This window comes from Miniopterus schreibersii (assembly GCF_964146895.1).
Source record: "Miniopterus schreibersii genome assembly, chromosome: 18".
Taxonomy (NCBI): Eukaryota; Metazoa; Chordata; class Mammalia; order Chiroptera; family Miniopteridae; genus Miniopterus; species Miniopterus schreibersii.
Window position 1 is genome coordinate 20,042,948 of NC_138121.1, and position 22,563 is coordinate 20,065,510.

A 22,563-nucleotide genomic window follows, 5' to 3' on the forward strand; every position below is an offset into this window, starting at 1 on the left:
TCTGCAATTTTTGTTTGCCATCTAAATTCTTTCACTGACAGGTTTTTAAGTGGGACAGGCTCTGTTTCAATACTTTGTGACTGGGACCTGAAGGAGAAGTAAGGACTCCTGAAATAGACTCAGGAGTCATTTGTTCTGCATTTGAATTGCATCAAATCTGCAAATATTTATTGAGTATCTAGAGCAAGCAATTTCTAAATGCCATTCACCGAGGTTAATGTTGAACTCTTTGAAGGTTGGGTCTCACTTTTGATTGCACATTAGGATCACCTGGGGGTCTCTTGGGACACTGGCAGTACAGGTACAAAGACATATTTATTTACTGCTATGGGCATTTATGCACTTTCAGAGTTGGATATTACCGATATGTTCGTGTACTGGTCTTTCAGTGAACATATGCTTGTATTTCTGTTGGATGTCTACCTAGGAGAGGAACCAGTGCGTCGCAGGATTTGCGTATGTTAAGCATTAGGAGACACTGACAAATCTCTATTGACCTCTTGGGTAGCCTCCTCTATGAAGTGCCTTTTCAGATCTGTTGCCCATTTTCTATAGGGTTGTCTAAAAAAAATGCTCTATACATTTTGGATGATTCCTTTTTGGATAAATGTATTACAAATACCTTGTCTCTATCTCTGGGTTGTATTTTCCTATTGTTAACAGTGTCTTTTGATGAACAGAGGTTCACAATTACAACATATTTTAGATTTTTTTCTTTTTACGTTCAGTTTGTTTTGATAGGCTAAAGCATAGTTGCAGGAAGGGAATGCCAAATAGCTGTGTTTGAATGATTTTTATTTCTGACTGACTTTCTCTTTCAGTGAATATGTTGCCCCAGTGCCAGAGTGCAGGGCATAAAAGTCCTCTTGCTCTCTGGTGTAATCATATCATTTATTTCAATCATCTTCTCCCTTCCTTCAGATGTCTTTCTCGTGTTTAGCCTCAGACCTTCCCGGTGTCCTTTTCCATATCCAGCGTGCAAATCTGAGTGAGTGTTGGTTAACAGCAGAATTCACATGGGCTCTCCTGAGATCAGAGAATATGACTCATACCACCAGTAGTTCGTTTCTTCAAAATAGGCCTTAGTCTGGTCGAAAAAGAGAGGCGCTGTGGCTCCGACATGGCAGAAGTCTACGTAGGCCCGCTTCTCCTACTGCTGCTCCCTCCAGGGCATGTTCTTACCACTAACTTTGTTCAGGGAAGAGAACCGAATGTTCTCCTATGACAGTGCTGCTTATACCAGCTGCCTCTTTCCACCACGATGGTTCCTGGACCATGAGGAGAGCCTGCCTCTTCCCAGCCCCCCGGGGCTTTGCTGTGCGAGGAGCATTCCACGGCAGCATTAGAGCTGGCCTCCCCTCCCCTAGCCCTCAGAATTACTGACACCGTCCTTTCTGCGAGGCTGCCTTGCCCCAGCGTGGCTGGGTAGGACAGGACTGACGATCCCAGTGCACGGTGCACAGAAGACGCTTTCTTCCTTCAGTGCCCGGACTCGACCCTGGGCCCAGCCCACATGCCCTGTCACTTTCCTGCCCCAAGCTGACCTGTGGTCAGGGTCTTAGCTGCTTCCTCTGCCCCAGTGCCATGGTCAGGGAGAGCCCCTGTTCTCTGCCAGACAAGCTCTCATAACTTTGAATTTTAAAGAGAAGTGTGGGGATCTTGATTTCTGTCTTTGTCTAAGGCCCCTGGGTGAATTATGTGGTTGTTTCCAATTAATCCTCAATATATCCAGGCACAGGACATAAATAATTTGCCATTAAAAATGAAAGGTCTTCCTGCCACAAAATGTAGTGGGGGGGAAAAGTAGTGGAAAATTGGCATAGGAAAGAGTCAGCTTGTTCTCTGACAGTAGCATCTGTCACTTGGCCTGACTTCCTGAGGATAATGAACATCGTGAAAGGACTGGGCTCAGTCTCTGCTCAGCACCTAGCACACTTACCTAGGTGCAGTACCCCAGATCCTGTTACGTAAATGAACAAACTCAGTTATACTCATTCACATGGGAAGGTTAGGCACCTGTCTCACAAAATACTCAGTGTTTGGGATGTTCTGGAATTCATTGTATCTGATAGAGAATGGCAGGTAAATTGATAGAAAATTAATTGGAAGACAGTTCCAAACATCCCAGCTCAGCAGAAACATCCAGAATCAATTAATCAAACTGCAATTCACTTTAATTGGACATACTCTAACCCTGAAAAGGCCTCAGGATCTTTAATTAAGCTTTTAAACCTAATCCTATTTACAATACCCCTGTTTCCCTGAATAGGTGCATCTTAAAATAAGATGTTATTAGCTTGAAACCTAATGGTAACATAAAAGTCCTCAATACATGTATCACACATGTTTATATTTAATTAGACATTACCATTTTGATCATTTAAAAAAGTAGCTTAAAACTATTCAACTGAGTAAACATTAACTCTTTAAAAGTACAGAATTAAGTCCTGTTTACTAAGCTGAGTATTGATTTTTTTTCTCAAGGTTCCAAATACTATTTAAGCATGTATTTCACCCACATAGACATATATTTTTTTCCTGTTACTATCACTGTCCTGGTATTTATTTCTACCAGTAACATGGTGGAGTAGTTATGTGTTTGCCTGACTAAACCTAGACTAGACCGTGAGCTCTTTGAGAGCAAGATCATTTGCACACGACTCTGAACCCCCAGTGCCCGACACAGTGCCAAATAAAACCCGCAGAGCTGAAAGGCCCTTCAAACCAAGAAGGATCTGAGAAGTAGAAGAAAATGGAAGCTTTTTTCTTTGACCACTTTTTTGCGTGGAGAAGAAAGAGGGTTCCTTGTAACAAAAGGGCACCTGTAGCTTCTGGTCCTACCTCTGCCTCCAGCTAAATGTGTTTATTCTAAAGTCACTCAGCTGTGCCCCTGGGTTCGACCCTGGGCTTCTCTATGCCTTTAGTGTCTCATCACCTGAACCCAAAGCAAAAGGAAACAAATGAGAATGAACCAGCTGGAACAGTCGTAGAGGGATTGTATTCAGTTTTTGGGCCCCAAGTTATTTAGTTACTATTATGTCCCTGGCAGACGGAGATAAGCAACTAAATCGGCGAGACTGGGTGTTTCCGAGTGACAAGTGCGTGACCCGGGGTGGTATAACATTAGCGTGCACTATAAACCCTGTGCCGGGATTTACGGGATGTGGCGCGACCTAATGCAATGTGCCAGGGTAGACCTCTGTGAGCCTTGGCAGGGGCTGCCCTCCAGGGAGCTCCTGGGCTGGAGCTGGAACGGGGGAAACCCCTGCGAGGACGCCGAGTGCCTGTCCAGGCCTGGCTCGCAGCGTAGACGGTCTCACCGAGCCGAGTGCCTGTCCAGGCCTGGCTCGCAGCGTAGACGGTCTCACCGAGCCGAGTGCCTGTCCAGGCCTGGCTCGCAGCGTAGACGGTCTCACCGAGCTGAGTGCCTGTCGCAGGCCTGGCTAGGAGTGTAGACGGTCTCACCGAGCCGAGTGCCTGTCGCAGGCCTGGCTAGGAGTGTAGACGGTCTCACTGAGCTGAGTTAGCAGGCGGGAGAGGAGGGAGGCCTGAAGCTAAGGCGAGCGGCAGCTTTGATCTGGAGGGGGGAGTCCTGAGAATAAGACACAAAGAGCCCACCAGAGCGGCAGGAGGCTGGCAGATGTGGGTGGAGGGGATCGAGAAGGTTGTGGCTGCTCCGAAGCGGGGAGGGAACCAGCCTCCTTCCCTGCGGCGCCCGACCTGGAGACGGAAAGCCTGCCCCTCGCCCTGAGGGCTCCCGCCTGCTTCACCGAAGGGGCACAAACTACGTCAATTGAAGCCATTTGGATTCAGAAGTTTAAATACAGTCATTTGAATAGAAGCCATTATTATGTCTGTGAATCTGAATTATAAAGAGGGCTAGTGCCGCGAGTCCAACATTCTCGGGAGTTCTTTTGGTTTCCTCTTCATGGTATTTCATGATCCAAAAATAGAAAATTAATTATTCTGTATTCTCTATTCATTGAGTTTTATCCTCAGTCTTGGCCTCCGGGACCCAAACATCCCTGTGCAACAAAAGGTGTTTCTCTTTTCAAACTTGGGAGCACTAAGCCCCCATCTCCCAGTCCTAAGGTACACTCTGGTCTAATTAACAGCTGCATTAATTAACTAGTAATAATAAATTGGGTATTAATTATTAGTTGTTATTCATGTCGATTACTAATTAATTAGCTGCTATCCATGGTTATTGCACAGCTGTGATGGGTCAGGCACTGTTCTGTGTGCTGGGGAAACGGTGTGATTGAAGCGCCCCTACTGGATACGCTCTCCAGGGGAGGGACACTCACTGTACGACACACGTTGGTAAAATGTAAAGTCCGGTAGATGGTGACAAATACGTATTTAGGGTCTTTCTGGAAAGTTTTGTTTATGACAAACAAAAACACCTGTTTAATTTCTGAGGCTAAGGAGGTGTTAAGTAATTAAGGCTAGATTAGGAGCTAGCTAACTGAGCTGGGAGAGGAGGGAGTTAGGAGAGCTCAAGGTTTCATTATAATCCCCACTAAATTACAGCCCTACCAGCATCAGGATCAGTTTCCGATATGAAAACAAACCACACTTACCCACAGATATACTCTTATTTAAAATTGCAAAAAATATATTACTTTCTACTTAAGAACTAATTTTTAAGAACCTCCTCAGTTTGGAGTTTAATAAATATTTTTTAGAAAACAAATATGTAACAACTTCATCTTTTAGAAAAAAATTGAATTAATGTTTTGTCTTTTAATGTTTTGTGACAAATTGTGCTTCCAAAGTTATATTTTTACTCTTCAAGTTTCTGCTGTTCTCTACTGTAAGGCCACAATTTTTGCTGCTCTCTCTGAGGCCTCAGTTTTGCTTGGTCTTTAAATCCTGAATATAAGACCTAGGAACGTGTTTCCATTTGCAGTATTTCCCTTTTAGGTGGAACGGCCACCAGACAGCGAGGCTTTCTGGGGTGCATTCGGTCCCTGCAGTTGAACGGGCTGGCCCTGGACCTGGAGGAAAGAGCCAGGGTGACTCCAGGAGTGGAGCCCGGTTGCCGAGGGCATTGCAGCAGCTACGGGAAGTTGTGTCGCAACGGAGGGAAGTGCAGAGAGAAGCCCAGTGGGTTCTCTTGTGACTGCACCTTCTCTGCATACACAGGGCCCTTCTGCTCCAATGGTAAGTATGACGTGGGCCGCCTGACAGGAAACGCATCCAGTGTGAGTAAACATGTGACCTTGACTGTCTGTGTTGCTATTTGAAACAAAAATATTTCCATTTCTCCGGGGGTTTGATTGCAAATTACTTCTTTATGCTGATCACACTTCATTACTTCGTATTGATTGTCTCAATTCTTAACAAGTGTTTATTAGTGATAAATCCTCTAATAGCTGCCTCTAGATGTCTTAAAGTGTTAAGTGCTCAGTCTGATTTTTTGCTATCTAATATTAATGCTCTTAGTATGCTGTCCCCCTTGGGACAGTTCTCTACTTTAAAATCATTAAAGGCATTATCATCACCTTTGATGAAGGTAGTCGACAATACAGGAAAACCTAGGGCGGGTGGTTGGGATGGTTGGTTTGCTTGCCTTTTCCAAACAGCTCTTTTTCTAGGAATATAAATACCTCTTTCATTAAACATTGATGTGCAACAAAATACGGGCATTTTGCGCTATGATAGGTCAAGTGTCTGGTTGTGAAGTAAACTAATGGAATATTTCTCAGCTTGTCTTGTTCACTGGTCTGTATCATGGAAGACAAAAGAAGTGAGCGCCGTATTAAGTGTTCCGGGCAGACGTCCCCGAATAAATATACAAACGTTTGTTATACTTTCATAGTTTCTCATAGAAAACTGTTCAGTTCAGTTGCTTTATTTAAATGTTTCTGGGTTAGTGAACCTTTTCTGAAAGGAGGCTAACAACAGTTGGCTCCAAATTGAAGCCCCCTGCAATTTGCAGAGAAAGCAGTTGGGATTATTTAATGAGAAGTTGTCAGAGAGGCACTCTGCAAGTCATCTACTTCTTATCAGGAATAAGTTATACTTGAAAGTCGACCCACAGTCATAAACCACACGCTGCTGCTACCATCTGCGGAGACTTTTCACATTTAAAGTTAGATTTAAGACTACTTGGTCACCAGAACATGTCTTCATTTTCTGAATCGAAATGATTTCTGGTTCATCTTGTTAAGTGCAATCAGAAATATTCTGTATCCACATATTATATTGAGTATAAAACGTGTATATAAAGCGTATGAAGTATATATAAGAATATGAAGTGCCAAGGGAGTGGAAACACTGCTGTATTACCTTTGAGCATCACCTACAACTCATGCCCAACAACTGGGCCTGTATAGTAATGGAAAGAAGCAGGGTTCTGGATCCAAAACTTACTGTCCTTCCCAGTGTCCTCTTTATTTTATACATAAATATTTGGTGTGTGAATTTGGGATTTAATCTCATATAAGTAAAATACTCTGCTTTTGTAAAATGACTTAAAAGAGGCTGACTGGTGCCTTATGTTGATCACTGCTACCCAAATGCCCATGTCTCCTCTCTCCTGTTAATGGGAGACTTAACATTCCCTTTGTGGCACACAGTGAATACGAGACAGTCCTCGGGCAGAAAGGAAGATTTCTGCCTGTGGATCCAGGAAGGTAATAGGATTCCTCAAACTTCTTTTCTTCCTAATACATAATATAGGAAGCCTAGTGTGCACTATTCTAGCTACAAAATGATAGGTGGGGGGTTTAAAATTTAAATAAGAAAGTGGATGGTGAGGGAGATGAAGGTCAGGAAGCTTGGTTTATGTTTAAACGCAGGAGAGCATTAAGCTTTCGATTATAAGATTAACCAGTGAATTAATTACATATAATTCTAACGTAAAGCCATTTCCGTGACCATTGTGAAAGCTCTATTAATTTACAGTGTTATTTAATTCTGGTTTGAGTGCATTTCTTCTATTTATGTGATTTGTTATTTTTAATTAAAAATATCAGTTAATATAACTGAATCAAGGCCCTTGGATTCAATTTTTTAACATAAAATGTGTGTATCATTTCAGAGATTGCTGCATATTTTGGGTCTGGCTCATCCGTGGTTTACAATTTTCAAGAAAATTATCCCTTAAGTAAAAACTCCAGCTCCCACGCTGCTTCATTTCATGGTGATCTGAAGCTGAGCCCAGAAATGATCAAATTTAGCTTCCGAACAACACGGACACCAAGCTTACTGCTTTATGTGAGCTCCTTTTATAAAGAGTATCTTTCAGTTATCATTGCCAAAAATGGTGAGTGCTTTTTAGATGAGAGAGAGAAAATTGAGTTAGAGCATTACATCAGTAGCAACGTGGGTCATTCTCGTGTTCTCGCTTCTCAGACTACAACCGGGAAGAAACTGTGTGCCTGGTTTTTATATTCAATTTTGGTTTTTCAGCACTACCCTATACATTTAATCCAAAAGGGTTACTTAAAGGAATTAAGATGCCTTTATTTCTTTATAATTTTGATCTTACATATCCCACATGAATTTGAATTTTATATGTAATATTTGTTTTATTTTATTATTGCTAGAAGCTCTTTACTATTCCATTTGAGTGTCAGTATCAGTTTGGTGCTTCATTTTGAAATAAGATGCCGCACTGTATGTAACAAATATTTCCTTCAAATCAAAGTACAAAATTTGGAAGGAATGTTAACAAACTAGTATTCTGTGTAAGAAATACAGAAAACAATCTGTCAATTCTAATTATAGGCAATAAAATAGTCACGGGAAGTGCTGGGGCATTGATGCAGGGTAATGGCGTGTGGATCAGGATGTGTATGCTACAGAAACTGGGTCACAGAAGACTGTTTACTGCTGTTTTTTCTCTTCTCTGTATCCTGATTAAAGATAAAAATTCCATAAGTATAGTCTCTGCATGAGGAAAATAAACACATTTACAGACCTGTGAATATATCATTTCAACTAAATAAAATACGGCCTGTGGGCACTGAATGTCAAAATAAAAACAGTGTTGTTTGATAAGTATATTTACCCTCACTGTATACATTTTGAGCTTATGTACATGTTAGGACATTTTCTTTGTTAAATTGGAAGACATAAATTAATTGACATCTTTGATTCTAATTCTAATTGTAAGTTTGGCTTAAAACCATTCATTTTACCCTGATTTCATTCCAAAGTTTACGACCATGACCACTTGACGAAATATTTCTCATCTTTAGTAAAACTACATTTGCTTATAATAATTTTATTAATCAATTACATTTCAGGAGTGGTAGATATATTTTTTAAACAGATCAGACCATAGACACAGAGTGCTATTATAATATTCCACAGTAATTTGACATTTTATAATATACCAAGTCCTATTATTTTCAAATTAGAAGTTAGTACAGAAATTTGCATTTACTTAAGTGCATATTGACTTCTGGGCGGGCGGGGGGGGGGATTAAAGATTTTCAGGAAAATGACTGCTTATTAGCAACATGCTTGGTCTTGATTTTGAAAATCATGCAGTTTCACCTAGAAACCTTGCAACTAGGAATTATGATAAAAGGATACAACCAAATAAAATATTGTGAATTTCCCCCAGAAATTACCAAATAACAACAAAGGTACTCTAAATTTTTATGAGTAATTCTTAAAATACAGTTTTAACTAAAAATATAACTTCCCTCCTACTTTAGGAAGTTTGCAGATCAGGTACAAGCTTAATAGATATCAAGAGCCTGATGTTGTTACCTTTGATTTCAAAAACATGGCTGATGGGCAACTTCACCACATCAAGATGAACCGAGAAGAAGGAGTGGTCTTTGTAGAGGTAACGTAGTAAATCCAAGAGGAGCAATGGTCACAAGTAGGACTGGCCAGCAGGAGGGAGCCACAGCAGAAATGTGCTAATGACTGGAATAAACCAAGACATCCTTTCAGTGCTGCTCACGCACAGACCTTACACAGACCATCAAATGTGGTCAGAGTTTGTTTTGTTTTTTTAAATCTGTCTTTATTGATTTCAGGGAGAGGGAGAGAGAGAGAGAAACATAGTGATGAGAGAGTCATTAATCGGCTGCCTCCTGCACGCCCCCGACTGGGGATCGAGCCCGCAACCCGGGCATGTGCCCTGACCGGGAATCGAACCCCGATCGCCTGGATCCTAGGTCGATGCTCAACCGCTGAGCCACGCCGGCCGGCCATTGTCAGAGTTTTTTAAGGGATAAGATTCTGTCCAAGATATTACTATTTGATACTTAAACATACAAACTTTCCTCATTTGTTTCGCTGCTCAGAGGAGAGAAATGCTATCTAGTTTATTGTACTATTGGTAGGCCTATCGCTGCTCTAATGAAACCAGCTTACTTCACATGGGTCTAACTGCAGCCAGTACTCTAGCCCAGAAATTAATTATTGCAGTATCAGAATATATAAAAAATGATGTGAATCACAGCAGAGAAAGTGGAATTATTCTTCTAGCTTTTGAAAAGAAGCACTAATGTTCCAGCCCTCTGCACAGAGGAAAATTTCTTAGCTGAATAAACCACGTTGGCTTTAACAGTTGTCTTCCTGATACAGTGGAAAAAAATAAAGTGATGGAGGGGGTAGAAAGGGGGGGTGCAGTGGTGTCTGAGGGTAGCATAGAAATAGTTTAGAAAATAACACTCATAAGTCTTTTAAAAATTTGTTTTCTAAATTTTGGGGCCATACTAACAATTGCCTATTTTCTTCCCCTTTTTTGGGTCTTCCTTTGCTGCCTGTCTTCTTCGCAACAAAATGGCATCCGATTGGATTTTTGTATCTCCTGTAACGATTCTGTAGATTGATGAGAATGCCAGGAGACAGATCCACCTGTCGTCAGGTACAGAATTCAGCGCAGTCAAATCTCTTGGACTGGGCAGGATTTTAGGTAAGTAAAAGAAACAACCTTTCCTCTGGTTATGATGCATACACATGGCTCAGAAGAGTCATATTCCAAACACACACACACCCCCCCACCACCTGCAGATTTATCATGCCGCAGTAAAATCTCTTGCCTCATTTTATTGCAAAGCGAGTGACAAGGCGGCAGCCGCACTTGCTCAGCGGTCCACGCAGTCCCGAGGAGGGGCCTCCAGCCGGGGGAGCAAGCGGCTCCTTTCGACTGCCACCGGCGGAATGAAACATGGCTTTGTTCTCACACTTCGAAAATATCAAATAATAAAGGTAGAAATGACGGGTAACCTGACTATTTTGTCCAAGACAGTAAATGGATTTATTTTTTTTTTTTTTTTACCTTTTCCATGATCTGTACCTTGATTAACCCATTCCTTACATTCCCTGTGCATAATCTCACAGTCGTGAGGATGTTTGATTAAACCCATGAGTGAGTGATCAAAACATTGGCCCTGGACAAGGTTAGTAGTCAAGTTTATAGATCTGTGTAGGCTTTCTAGTACTATTGATAAGCACCAAAACTGTTTGCTCTTACCCTCCAGACAAGGGAAATACGAACTGCAGTGTTCTTCCAGTGTGCTGTAGTGCACATAAAAATATGTGCAAAGTACTGTCAAGATAGCTGGAAGCTTAACTTAAGTATTCCAAGTACATTTCATAGTGTAAATTATATAAATTCAACTATAGTAATACAAAAATCAGTTGAATATAACAGATCCTCAGCTCAAGCGTTCCTCATTGGGGCAGGGTCTGAGCTGAGGCATTGTGTAAAAATGTAAAATACAAGATAGAAAATTCTAACAATTATGCATAATGTTGACAAAATCGTTTTTTTGAAGAAATAACATTGGCAAATTTAATGCCAGAGTTACTGACGAAAATATATTTTGTGAGTAGAAATATCCTAAATGTATTATAAGAGAATTGGGAAGCTGATCTGCGTTATATGAGGAGGATTGTATTAACCACGCAGGAGGATTATAACATTCACTATATAAATATTTGTTTCCCTTTTTGTAAATAAATAGGAGAGATTAGTATGGAATTAAAGATGTTAATGTTTTTATCCAAGAATAGCATCTTTTTCAAATGCGTATTGCTCATGCTGAAAAATAAGATTAAAGTCCAAATTCAGCAGTGAACTGCCCCTCATTCTCCTAAAACTGTAAGAAAGGATTTATCTGACGTGTGCCTAAGGTTTGGATCTTGACCGAGGACTAATGTTGAGTTTAAATCATTTGTAATTCAAAGGAGACTAATAATTTATGGTCAAATTTAGTGTGGTATATGACATTACAATAAAATGTTATGTAGTATACTATTATAGTAATGCAGTACATTAAATTATAGTAAAATAGATGCTAAAATGGAACTATTAATTTTCCAGAGAGTTGCTCAGTCTTGAAGTTTCTTATTATTGTAGTCCAGGTCTTCCAAGAAGCAGCTGACAAGACAAAATTAACCACGTGAGGGTTTTATTAAGGGAACACTTTTGGGGGAAAAAGTAGGGAGGGAGCTGGCCAAGATCAGCATTGCCTCCAAATGGAGGAGAGGGGGGGGGAAGTAAGAAGTATCCTGGACTTCTCTGCAGTCTTAGAGAGGTTGTCCATCCTTTGGGGATCCCTTGAGTCAGTCAACCATCAGAGGAGTCCCATGTTTTCCAGGAATGGGCCTGCCCTGGAGTCCCTGCTGTGACCAGCCATTGCTGGGGTGAGCCTATGGGAAGCATGGCCGTGGCCCCAGCATGACGACGCATTTCGCAGCCCAGCAGCTGGGCCCCTTGGTCAACTGCTCTCCCCTAGCTGGAGGTCTGCAAGGCTCGTTCTTATTGACCCCGGCTCATCAAATATGTTTTTCATTTTTGTAAGCCCATTTGGCTCACTGATTCGTTTAACACATAGCTTGGGATCACCTGCTGTGTAACACAGGGAAGGCCACTCAGCAAGGTGACACTGCATCTGCCCTCACGGAGCTTATGGTTCGTGGGCATGCAGGTAATTGTATAAAATGCTGCTCTGTATCTCAGTGAGCATGATGCACCCTATGATGCTTTAGATAAAGCAGTTCCAGATTACCCTCCAAATTAAAATATTTGTATCATTTTATAATTTCTGAATATTTCTTTTAAGGGAGCAGAATATAAAGATTAACCAATTGGTTTTTTTGTCATTTGCCTCCGTTTTCAACCAAAGACATAAGGATGTGACCATCCAGTACCAATGCAGGTGGGAACCCAGAAACGAAGGAAATACTTTCCCACTCTCGCTTCCTCCAGAACTCGTTTCTTAAGTCCAGGAGGAACTGCAGGAACATTTTGGATTACTGTCAATGTCAACGAACATTAGTAGCAGTTAATGAGAAAGGAGGGTACATTTTAAGAAACAATGTCAAACTGTACTCTGATGACAGGGAAACCATCTCTAAGTTCCTACTACACTTAAAATATTTAAGGACTCACTAACTTTGGCAATAATGATGTGTTAAGTTGGGAGCTATGGTGAAAAGATCAAGGCTTTAGCCAAGCACATCCTCCTGCCATGAATAGAGTACGTTAAATTTGCTTTTCGTGTTCAAAATTCACTGTAGAATTAAGCTCTGAGCTCTGTACCCAGATGCTTTTATTATATGTTAGACTAGCTTGGTCATTTATTTTAAGTACAAGCTGGAGGCTGCCTTTTCTCGTCCTGTGTAGTAGCGTCCACATATTAGAGGTGGTGACCGGTAGTGACCATTGCTGTCTTCCGAGGCCCCAGAGGCAGGAAGCACACTCAGGTCAGTGCGGCGGAGAGGTGGCCAGGTGGCAGTGAAGCATGGCCGGCACGGAAGGGCGTGTGCCCCTTTATGTATAAAGGAGATCCTTCATGTATAAAGCAATGCGGCAGATCCTTTATGTATATAACTTGCCTCGGTGCCTGGAGGTGAGGGAAACTGGTGGCCTAGATAACCCAAGGTCACTGTGATTTTGTAAATATATTGAGAAACACCTCTTAAGATAATAGACTGATTATTTTAAAAACAAGTTTTAAAAGCGAAGTATAGCCTGGCCAGATGTCGCTCAGCGGTTGAGTATCAACCTAGGATCCAGGCGATCAGGGTTCAATTCCCGGTCAGGGCACATGCCCGGGTTGCGGGCTCGGTCCCCAGTCGGGGGCGTGCAGGAGGCGGCCGATCAATGACTCTCATCATTGATATCTCTCTCTCTCTCTCCCTCTCCTTTCCTCTCTCTGAAATCAATGAAGATATATTTAATAAATAAATAAAGAAGTATAGTTTAGAACAAGAAAACTACTAAAAGCCATTTTTTTTAATCAGCAGGTTGATTTTTTAATATTTTAACCTTTAAAATGCCACAGGCTATCTCCAATACGTAGAGTGACTTCACTCTTATAAGAAACTACTTAAAATCATAGTTTATATTCAACATGTTGATTTTTTTACTATTTTAACAATAAAACGTCACGGACTTCTTCAGTGTGTGGCAGGATTTTGCCCTTGCTTTAGACCTTCTCAGAGGGTTAGCTGGATTATTCGGAACTGCTCAGAGCTAGAAACTTAAAAACACCATTTCTCCTCATTATGACACACGAGCATCGGTCCAAAGTGTCACACCCCAAATCCTGGGAACACTCGTGATGCTGAAACACGTTTTCTGATTTTAATTTTAGAGCAAATGATAAGGTAGCCAGGGTTTCGTCTGAGTCACCTACCACTGTGAGCATGTGCTCCGGGCGCTCCGGGCAGGTGTGCTCCCTGGACAGTGATGTCACCCCCATCGAGTTCATCTGGCCATCAGACACAGTAACAGAGCTCTGCTTACGGTTCAAAAAAGACCGGATGATGAAAGCAAAGTCACAAATCCCCAGTGTGGACATGCATCGGCTGCCAGATCTAGAAACCTCCGCGCAGTGTTAATCCCAGAATCTCTCAAACAAAAAAGAGAAAGCGATTGTTTGTTTCTTTAGTTATTAATATGCCTTAAAATGGCCCTGCGGCACGATGAAGTAAAAAAATAAAGCCACGATCGGGCGCTTACACTGTTGTGTGAGTGAATTTATTAAAGAACAGGCATCGGTGGGGGGCAGAATTGGCAGGGGTGTGCACTCGGGCACTCGGTGGAGAGCTCCTGGCCAGGCCAGCGAGGGGTCTGGGGGACTCGGAGCGAGACCAGCGAAACTGAATCCGGCCGTGTTTCTGTTCATCGTAATAGAGGGCTAGAGCCGCTCTCCATGTCCTCACAGTACAATTTGATATTGGGACATAAAAATTACTCTCCCCGCTTGGTGTCTGCTGGCGATGATTGCAGTGAAGGGGCGCGCCTCCGGGTCATCCGCATTTGCAGAAATGAGGACTTGAGGACAGAGGGAAAGCGGCGCCTTTCTTTGCGGTTCCCCTTCTGATGAAAAGGCAGCCAGCCCGGTGCCATCTCCTCGTCAAGCACGTTGCTCAGGATGCATTGAGCACCGGTGCCAAAGCTGATGATTCCTCAGTCCGCTCGTTTAAGGGGACTGTTTACTCCAAAATTACATAAAAGGAGATCTAAGATATAATTAATCAAAGGAAATTGAAAGGTATAACACTGTGCTGCTCATCTTTAAGCTTTTATTGGGGCGCAATTTCGCCACGTGGAAGGAAAAAATCTCAATTAAGATCATTACATAATCTTGAAATTGCATAAAACCTCTCATGGAGAATGTGCCCATATTTTGAGTAATGATATAATTTAACCTATTGTAAAATGACAAAAATGACTGTTTGAAGGTGGGTGTAGTTTGCCTCGAGTGTTTATTACAGATAGATACTGGTGTGAGAACACCACCAACAAAAGCCTGTTGGTACACCGTGGCAAAAAGGACCAGGCCTGTCAAGTCAGCTCCGTTAATTTTCCTCCATAATTTATAGGCTGCACTACATTTTCTCTCTCTATTCAAAACTCGTTGTAAAATTAAGTTATGAGTTCTGTTCGTGGGTTGTTTTTTATGTTCGAAGAGCTCCCTAAAAGCCTGAAGATGGTTTTTACTGATTTTGAGCAGTAGCTTCGGTCTATTTAGAGGCAATGACCCGTAGGGGTCATTTATCTCTGCAGAGGCTGCAGAGCCAGGAGTCACTCAGGTTTCTGCAGTGGAGACTCAGGCCAGATGTAAATAAAGTGTGCGGTCGGGGGCAGGGGACGTCCGCTTCATCTCCCCGGGCGCGCCCTGGAGCAGACTTCAGTCTCAGAGATGGTCACATAAAACCTGCGTCGGAGCCGGGGGGAGAAAGCACAAGAGAAGTACAGGTTGCCCGGCCAGCGTGGCTCAGCGGTTGAGCATCGACGTAGGATCCAGGCGATCGGGGTTCGATTCCCGCTCAGGGCGCATGCCCGGGTTGCGGGCTCGATCCCCAGTCGGGGGCATGCGGGAGACAGCTGATCAATGACTCTCTCATCATTGATGTTTCTATCTCTCTCTCTCCCTCTCCTTTCCCTTCTCTGACATCAATAAAGATATATTAAAAAAAAAGAGAAATTTAGGTTACCTGAGATACCTAACTATCTAAATAGGTAGCTTTTGTATTAATCAGGTTTTCAAGGTTAGATCTGAGTGGCAGGTTTTCTTGGCAACTTACTACCCTTTATGAAACAGTTTCTTCATCTACATGGTGTTTGCTGCCGGCTTTGCAATTTTACTTTTTTGTTGTTGTTAAATATGTTTTTATTGATTTCAGAGAGAGGAAAGGAGAGGGAGAGAGAGAGAGGAACATCAATGATGGGAGAGTCATTGATCGGCTGCCTCCTGCAGCCCCCAACTGGGGATCGAGCCCACAACCCAGACTCGTGCCCTGCCCGCGAGTTGAAACGTGACCTCCTGGTTCGTGGGTCGCTGCTCAACCACTGAGCCTCATCGGTGGGCGGTGGGCCCGTTTTACTTTTCCACTAACTCTTTTCGTTGTTGTTGCACCCTTGTTGTAACTGCACATGATAGAAAATTGTGTGCAGGTCTTAGCCCTGCTCCTTTGACTCACTGCCCCATTTTCAGGCAACCTTTGTTTATCTTTATGGATCAAAGATATTGTCGTCCTTTCAAAGGGTGACTTCTTTTCATAGATACGATGAAACTACTTAGACTTGTTTTCTGAGTTTTATTTATTTTTGTTTTGTTTTGTATTTTTTGCTGCTGTTGGTTTTTGGTTTTTTTGTGTGTTTGGTTGGTTGGTGGTTGGTTATGAGAACTACAAGAAATTTCATGAATCACTTCTTGTAATTACCGTTCTTCCACTTGACTTCATGTCCTTTCCAGAAATACTGATAAAGAAGGCTCTTCATACAAATTTTAATTCCTCAGTACTCAATTTTTCTTGTAGATCTTTTGTTAAAAGATTTCTTCTTTAACAAAGCAGGAGTCATTCTCTTTGTTGGAAAATACAGTTGAGGTTAATTTTTTGATAGGCAAGACTACCCAGAAGTCTGAGTCAGATAAGTATCTTTATAACCAGAAACATCCAAAACATGCTTGTCTGTCAGGGTTTGTGGAAAGCAGGAGACATTTGTCTCTGATTCCCCCACCTTCCTGCCTCACCTTACATGAGGTTGGCATGTCAGGAGTCAGATGATAGGAAGGATTTATATTGTTGCTCATTCGCTTTATTAGCACACTGGTCAGTGTATTTCTGATGCTATGTATTTCTAAGGCCAACTTTGCTACGAGCAACTTAGTAGAGCTGTTAATTTTGTTTGGACTTAATTCTGGAGAGATGGCTGCAAAGTCCAGGTAGTTCCCCTTCACTCCTAATTCTAAGTCCAACCCACTGACTCTCTCAAAACAAGGAGTTGTTGGTGGGGAACCTGGAGGTTGCCAGTGAGAAAGTGTTGTGGGACCCTGTGTCCTCTGGTTGGGAGAGAGTCTGGGGGTCGGCCTACAGGAGTCTCACGGGGCAGGGGAGAGACCCTGAACTGTGTGAATTCCCACCGCCCACTTGGAAATGCTTGGCTTGCATAGATGCCTGGATCCCGTAGGGGGAAAGTCAGCCTTGAAAACATCAGAATAACCTGAAATTTGAGGACTTTCTGAATCCTACTGAGGATGACCTGAAATTTGGGCCAGTTCCTCTATCCCAGGATTGGGCAGGTCCTTTGTCCTGCAGCTTCACTGACATGGACAGCCACCCTGCCTCCCTTCTCTGGGCGCAGCCACCTAAGGAAGTCAGTGACTGAATTCAACGAGCAGATGAGAGAAAACGACGCATACTTAAGAAGATTCAACAGCTATAAAATGGGAGGAAAACCAAAGCAACTAGAATCATTCCCCATCAAAATAAAGCTGCTCCAGGAGACAGATGGCACTCTCAATGAAACTTAGTAAGAGCTTGAAGGAAATTCTAGTGAAGCAACAAAAAGACCTTGAGGAATGAAAAAGCTTTGTTTTTTCAGACTGAAAAACCCAGCAAGAAAGAATGATCTTTGTTGATGCTTGACTTTATCACCTGGAAGATAAAGTGAATGAAACTTTCGACCACCACAAAAACAAGTCCTCAAAGATAGACATCAGGAGACAAAGTAAAATAGCTTAGAGGGCATGCAGAGGAGCCCCGATGTGAGTGATCGGCAGTCCAGCAGGATGACCGGCTGAGGTGAAACAGCTTGAAGGCACCGTCTGTGAAACTTTCCAGGTTAAAGAGAAACCTCGTGTCCGCAGATTTAAAGGGCCCACCAAGATCTATGCAGAATCGATGAGGGGAGACCACACCTAGGAACAATCTGATAGAAATTCCTAAATCACAAGGAAGCTTGCAAATTTTGAGAAAGAATTAAAAGAGCCAGAAGCTGCTGGAGTAATAGGTACAGACTACTGAGAAACCAGGGCTGTGAAAAGACGCGTCCTTAAAATAGACAGAAAAAATCACCTCATTAACCAAAAAGATAAAGTTCTGTCTCAGATCCATCCCATCACAGTTTCTAATTTATTTCTTCATAGCATTATCACTCTTTAAAATTTTCATTAGTTCCTTTTTTCTATATTTTCTTTCTCCCCTACTGGAATGCAAGATGCTTGAATTGCAGGAAATTTGTTTTCTGTGTCTTTAGCTTTTAACCAAGAAATATTAATCGACTAACTGTCCATTTTAACTTTTATAGTTTAAAATTTTTATACAGTAATTTATAATAGGTAAAATGTTTTCAATTTGAAGGTATCATTTTTAAAAGTCCCTTCATATCAGATTTTGTCAGAGGAATGAATCATTTCTTTTTTATTTTATTTTTTTTTGTTCACCAGGTAAGATTTTTTTAAAGGTCTGTAGAAATTTGATTCAAGATTTTAACCTTTTAGAAGAAATGAGAAAAACACTGTTCTGGTTATATTGTATTAAGGTATTTCCTTTTCATTTCTTGTTAAAGTAAAAAAAAAAAAAAAAAAATTAAAAAAACAACAACTTCTAGGCAAGAATGCTGTCTTTCTAAAAATATATACATTTGAATGTATATCTGTTCAAACGAGTGACTGCCAGGTGGTGGGCTAAGTTAGCTTTTGCTTCATACACATGAGTGCAATGCCTGCTATGGAACAGCGTGGGTCTGGGTGCGGAGGGTCCCCTGTTCGCTCGCGGAGCTCCCAGTCCCGCCTGTGAGCAGCGGAGTGGTAACGGCCCAGCGCTGCGAGGCAGGGTGGCCTGGTGGTGAGCACGCGGCCTCTGGAGTTAGTGACTGGGGGTGAATACCATAGCCGCCCCCACAACAGGAGAGGGATGTCATCTCTAATGTTCCGGTTTCTTTCTATAGCGAACGATTCTCCTGATACTAAACGTTTCATCAGTGTTTTTATTATTAGCGGTAAAATGTGAATGAGACGGGAGGAAAAGGAACTGTCCTTCAGACACCTTGATATGACAGGACGGCTTCCATCAGGGCCGAGTTGCCCAGTTACTTCAAGAACAGCTGCTCTTGAGCCGAAAAATAATGATAGTAAAATAAATAAAGGGCACTGCAGAAGATGGGAGCCGAGCAAAGGAAAGACTCTGTCAGTGAGGAAGGGTTCATGGATAAAAGCAGCTCGTGGTTGGAGCTGGAGTCCAGTGCGTGACGCCAACTGGATGACCTCAGGCAAACCCCTGAAGTTCCCAACCCAAGTGTCTGGCCTGTGGCCTGGAGTAAGACGCGCATGGCGACTGCAAGGTTTACACACAACACGCAAATCCCTGAGAGCACTTGATAAATACCTAACGTCTATTATATTATTTTGTAAAAAGAGAGACCGAAATGCAGATGTGGCCCGTGTCTGCGTATGTGCAGAGCAGGGGAGAGCAGTCATGTTATTTTGTGAGCGTAGTTGGTAGGTGGATAACCTGATAACCTTTGAACTCTAAAACTCTGCAGTTAGCCCCACTTGTGTCGATTTCATGCTCTTCAAGCATAAAACATAAATACATCCTTCACTGTAAAATTATGAATTAATACTCCGCATTCAAGCCAATCTCTGTTCCACAATAGTCCTGTATTAACTCACCTCATTAAATTGGGGGAGCACACAGATATTTCTGAGTGAGAGTCAGTGAAACAGGGAGAAAGGCAGTGAGATAGGCCTTTTCACTGCTGTACGTAACTAGGGAGAGCCCCTAAAAATTGGGGGGTATGACCTCGACTACGTGAGAGCGTCATCACGAACCCTCCTCTGTCCGTATCCTGACCCGTCCTTAGGGAGGCTTTCATCATTTCCAGAGAGTTTGTCCTTTATAGTTAATTAGCCACATGTAAAACCTGCCTTCATGAGCCTGGAAAGGCTCTCCAGTTATTGTGGAAAGACTGATGCATCTGACTTTTTCAGAGACAGACAGGGATGAGCGGTGTGCGTGTGCGGGCGACCACGCGCGTGCGGCCCTGACCGGGCGTCCCGGGCTCTCGCGCCCTGGCCGCGCCCCTGTCTTGCAGAGCTCGGCGATGTGGACCAGGCCACGGCGCTGGCGGCCGCGCAGGGCTTCCTCGGCTGCCTGTCGGCGGTGCAGCTCGGCCACGTGGCGCCCCTGAAGGCGGCTCTGCACCCCCGCCGCCCGGCCCTCGTCGCCGTCTCGGGACACGTGGCGGAGTCGAGCTGTGTGGCCCCGGCGGGCAGCGACGCCGCCTCCCGGGAGAGGACGCACTCGTTCGCAGGTAGCACCTGTCTGCCCCCCGCCTCGGCGCAGCTTGCCCGCGGCCTTGCGGGCTCCCCATGTGGCCGTGACGCTCCCTTCTCCAGATGGCTCCTTAAGATTGCTTTCGTTTAACTTTCAGGTCCCTTTCCCATTTCCTTCTAGATTCTCACTTTCCCATGCATGTGACACATTGCGGTTGACATTTCTTAAGCTTAAAATAACAGAGATCCCACATTGACCTACATTCTGTTCTGATTTAAAACGTTTATGACATTTTCAAAATTTCTCCTTTTGTCTATATCACCCCTCCTTTTTTTGGTGGTTTTTTTTTTTTTTTTTTTTTGGCTTTTTTTTCCCCCCCCTTTAACTGCAGATCATTCTGGAACAAGAGACGACAGAGAACCCCTAGCTAATGCTATCAAAAGTGACTCTGCAGTAATTGGAGGTAATAGAGAGCACGGATGAGCTCTTCTTTGGTCCTTATGACTTCTAGTAATGCTGAATATTGAGCATTATGGAAACTTTCTGAACAATCCCCAGTGCCAGGCACTGAGTCCTGAGGTCCACGGGGCTGGCTTACCATTGTACCGGATGGTCTTACAGAGTATTCCTAGATTCCCAGCTTCCTTGGAGACTTTCAGTGTAAATAATTGACCATTTTACTGAAGCACCACACGTAAAGAATAGTTGCTAAACTGTGTAATAAGGAATATAATTTACCCGGAAAATGGCCACTACACCCCCTAGGTAATTCTGAGTATATTTGAGGAAATATCCTTTTTGATGGCTTCTTGGACATGTCACTGCTTCTGCAAGGGTTTATGTAAAAAGTTGGGGAAACCGGAGGTTAACATCAGAAGCATGTATTTTATGCTGCCTTAATGATGAACAGAACAGACATTTCCGTGGTTTAGATGCTACCATCCATAAATGTTATACTTTAGTTGCATTTATATCAAATATTAGGTAAATGGAATAAAAATCATTCCTAATTATTTTAAATTGCAGAATTAACAAAAAGCATTTTAAAGTACTGTATATCTTCCTGGCAATGAAGCAGTATATTCTCTGAGGCATAATTTATTCAATGCTAATTCCAGAAGTAAACTTGTTTCTTCCAGGTTAATAATTTTAAGAGTGTTATTAATCAGATTATTAAATGTTCAGTGGCCCGCCTTTTCTCCACGCTCTGCACATGATCTGAACATAAAAAGTAACCAATTATTTCATTACATTGCCAGGTAATGTGATTATTCACACACTTGGGTAACTTCTGTGGACTTGGTTTTATTTTTTTTATACCCTTACTCACCTAGGCATCAACTTCCTTTAAGTAATTAGGATTTTATTTAGATGGTATAGTATTGGTCAGGTCTTTGTAAGGATATTACCAGCCACATTGCTATTTCCCGTTGCTTTTCTTTCACCAGATTCATAGTGTATAAATTAAAGATTCCTAAAATAGGATCCCCAATTAGTCATGTAAGAAGCAAAAAACAAAAACCATATTAGAAGAGTTGTTAATAACTGCATCTCTAAAATAAATACAGTAATATATTAGTAATGCATTATATGGCAAAAACTCATTTAGAGCTACAGCGTTTCAATCTCAACATTTTAAAACAGGGTTTCTAGTCAAACAAATTGTCTCAGTCTCATAATGGTACTTGCGTACATTTAACGAGTATAGATACAGGGAGATATAGATACAGGGAGAAATATAAATAGAGAGTGGTTGTATAGTCAAGCTGATGTTGGAACAGAATATTTACTCTTTAGAGTATTGTTGAATATTGTCGCTCTGGGCACAGATCGTTGGCCAGATTGACAGAGTAAGGAGAGGTGTGTGAAGTCATCCTGTGTTATTTTAGAATGAAACAAGTTACAGGCAGCCTGTGAAACTCTCACTTGATGCAGATGAAGGACAATATGGAAGGTCTGCAGCTCAGGGACTTGCCAGGTCCACGGATCTGGTGTCTGCTCCTGATCATTGCAGGGTCTGAGCGCGAGAGCAGAGCAGCTGGCCGTGGCCATTCGAGCTCAGAGGCCTTGTCTGGGACCATGTGCAGCTTAACTGCTCAATCAGAATATCACCCTCTAGTGCATTTCGGAGCATTGTGGTAGAAGTCTCCCGTTGTCTAGTTTACTCATAAATTGCACCCACAGTGGAACAGTAATTAATTCATTTAAGGATTTTTCCAACTTGGATAATCCCCCAGTGTTCTATATTTCAGATGATCTTTTCTTCGGTTACAAACACTGAGTAATATAAGGTGGGAATGGATTTAATAAGACATTTAAAAACTGGTGACCCAGATACTGTAGAGGGTTTCTGGCCAGGCTACACAGACATGGATGGTCAGATTTAGAGAGAGAAAGCTACATAATTTCCTCATGAAAACACATTCACGCAGAGTTTCAGATAACAGTGTCATAGAGTGCAGCAGTTGGCCATATTTTATTTAGAACATCTTTTGTTTTGTTTATATAGCAGGTTAAATCAAGGGGACACAACAAATCCTGATAAAACATCTTCTCCAAATTAAAGGA

At 42.4% G+C, this 22,563-nt stretch overlaps 1 protein-coding gene across 5 annotated transcripts in view; it reads left to right on the plus strand.

Moving 5' to 3' along the window:
- CNTNAP4 (contactin associated protein family member 4) overlaps positions 1 to 22,563 on the plus strand; it is a 309,483-nt gene that overhangs the window by 184,714 nt on the left and 102,206 nt on the right. For 2 of the 5 annotated variants that reach the window (XM_081118181.1, XM_081118183.1), the window contains exons 18-23: positions 4,927 to 5,166; positions 7,049 to 7,273; positions 8,676 to 8,809; positions 9,802 to 9,889; positions 19,814 to 20,032; positions 20,387 to 20,458. In XM_081118181.1, coding sequence (XP_080974307.1) covers positions 4,927 to 5,166; positions 7,049 to 7,273; positions 8,676 to 8,809; positions 9,802 to 9,889; positions 19,814 to 20,032; positions 20,387 to 20,458 — 978 coding nt within the window. The remainder of the gene's footprint in view (positions 1 to 4,926; positions 5,167 to 7,048; positions 7,274 to 8,675; positions 8,810 to 9,801; positions 9,890 to 19,813; positions 20,033 to 20,386; positions 20,459 to 22,563) is intronic. The other 3 variants (XR_013997521.1, XM_081118182.1, XM_081118184.1) reach the window with 3 other exon arrangements.